This window comes from Gopherus flavomarginatus, chromosome 1, assembly GCF_025201925.1.
Source record: "Gopherus flavomarginatus isolate rGopFla2 chromosome 1, rGopFla2.mat.asm, whole genome shotgun sequence".
Classification (NCBI taxonomy): Eukaryota; Metazoa; Chordata; order Testudines; family Testudinidae; genus Gopherus; species Gopherus flavomarginatus.
The window spans coordinates 93,829,063-93,830,823 of NC_066617.1; the positions used below are offsets into that span (position 1 = coordinate 93,829,063).

A 1,761-nucleotide genomic window follows, 5' to 3' on the forward strand; every position below is an offset into this window, starting at 1 on the left:
TTGTACAGACACCACCTCTTTAGTGACAAAGCCACAGCTAAATCCCTACATGTTGTCAGTGATCAGAGGCACTTCCCCTGCCAAAGACAATTAGATGCCTTGGGCATGTGAATTAGGGATTGGGCAACAACGGAAAATGCTGAGGGGAAAAGTCCTTCCTCAGCTGGACCATGCTGTGCAACTTAGACCAGCTCCAGGCAGGCTTCAATAGCTCCCCTCCTGCAAGCCCGCACCAGGCACTCTGCCTGGAGGAAGAAGCCATCCCCCATGCTAGCCTGCCCCTGGGGGGAGGAGGCGGCGGCGCTGGGCAGAGCGCTGCACGTACCTGCGGCCTGTGCCTCAGTCTTCCGGGAGAGGAGCAGCATTGCCCGCTGCTGCCATGCCGAAGCACAAGTTCTCCGTCGACATGACCTGTGAAGGGTGCTCCAGCTTGGTCACACACATTCTCAACAAGCTGGGAGGTGTCCAGTTTGAGACTGACCTGCTCAACAAGAAGGTGTGCATCGACTCAGAGCACAGCACCGACACCTTGCTGGCCACACTGAAGAAAAATAGGAACAGCATCTCCTACCTGGGGGAGAAATAACCCCCTAGCCGATGGGTCGGAGGGTCAGGCTTTCCCCACACCCAAAGGAGGAGCGCTAACATGATGGCTTCAGTGAGAAGATGGCCTGTGTACAGATCTGTTGACACCCTCTGTCATTTGACCCTGGATACCCTGCCAGATGTTGGAAAGAAGGAGGCTGGGAGGAGGAAGGACCCTCAGAGTAAAGGACCATGATCTACTTGAACAATAGTTTGTAAAACTCCCCTCTTGAAATGGAGAGTTCAGGTGTGCTCTCCCTCTCTGGCCTTGCAGTAAACGAAGGAGACACTTCTCTTTTCAAATTAAAGAAAAAAAAAACCTTTCCCCAGAGCCCCTGCATGTATCAAATCCTCTCTCAGAACTCCCCACGTTCCACGGCAGGGCACAGTATACACATGGCTCTGCTGCACAGGAGGTGCCGAGTCCTGGGCTACTCATTTGCCTCAGTTGACACTAACTACACCACAATGTACACATTTCTGCTCGCTGTGCACTGCATAACAGTGGGGATCATCAGGCCCCTGGCGTCTCAGTCCACCTCTGCTACTCATTCATCGTGTAGCCTTGGCCAAGTCACTTAATATTAGTATACCTCAGTTTGCCTTTCTGTAAAGTGGAGTTGATAAAATGGGAAAACTTCACAGGGGTGCTGTGCAAGGCTTAATCCACTAATGTGTATGATGTTTCTGGAGATCCTTACCGGGAAGATACTATAGAAATATTATAAGCCCCAGGAAAGCATCAGGAACAGTCCTTCTTTGCAGGACCTGGCATAATCAGAATCATAATCTGGGGCTTCCCTCATCCTAACCTGCATTTTCAACTTTCAAAGACTACTACTTGAACAAAAATTTAAAAAAAAAACCACACAAACCTCTTAAAAGCTTTATGGATCTAATAGAAGTTTCTTTTGGGCAGGGGAGGACATTGGGTTGGCTTAAAAAAATTAAAAACATGAATGTATGAGAGGCCGAAAACTGGGAAAACATGTTCAGCATGAATAGTACAAGCACAGTGCAAGTGCGTCCCGGAGGCATTGTGGGGAAACCAAACCATAGCCTGAGCCATCAAGCACTAACGCGCGCACTGGCCCTCCAATGCCGCCTCCAAATGCCTGAGCTGCTTTTCCTCAAAAAAGCCTTTGTACTCAGGAGTGAGTGTGTTACTGTGAGGCG

The 1,761-nt window shown here is 49.9% G+C and overlaps 1 protein-coding gene across 1 annotated transcript; it reads left to right on the plus strand.

The window, feature by feature from the left end:
* Window positions 1-353: 353 nt before the first annotated feature.
* LOC127052292 (copper transport protein ATOX1-like) lies at window positions 354-889 on the plus strand. Its single transcript, XM_050955833.1, has one exon. The coding sequence runs from the start codon at window positions 380-382 to the stop codon at window positions 584-586; it is 207 nt and encodes a 68-aa protein (XP_050811790.1). The 5' UTR covers window positions 354-379; the 3' UTR covers window positions 587-889.
* The last annotated feature ends 872 nt before the right edge of the window (window positions 890-1,761 follow it).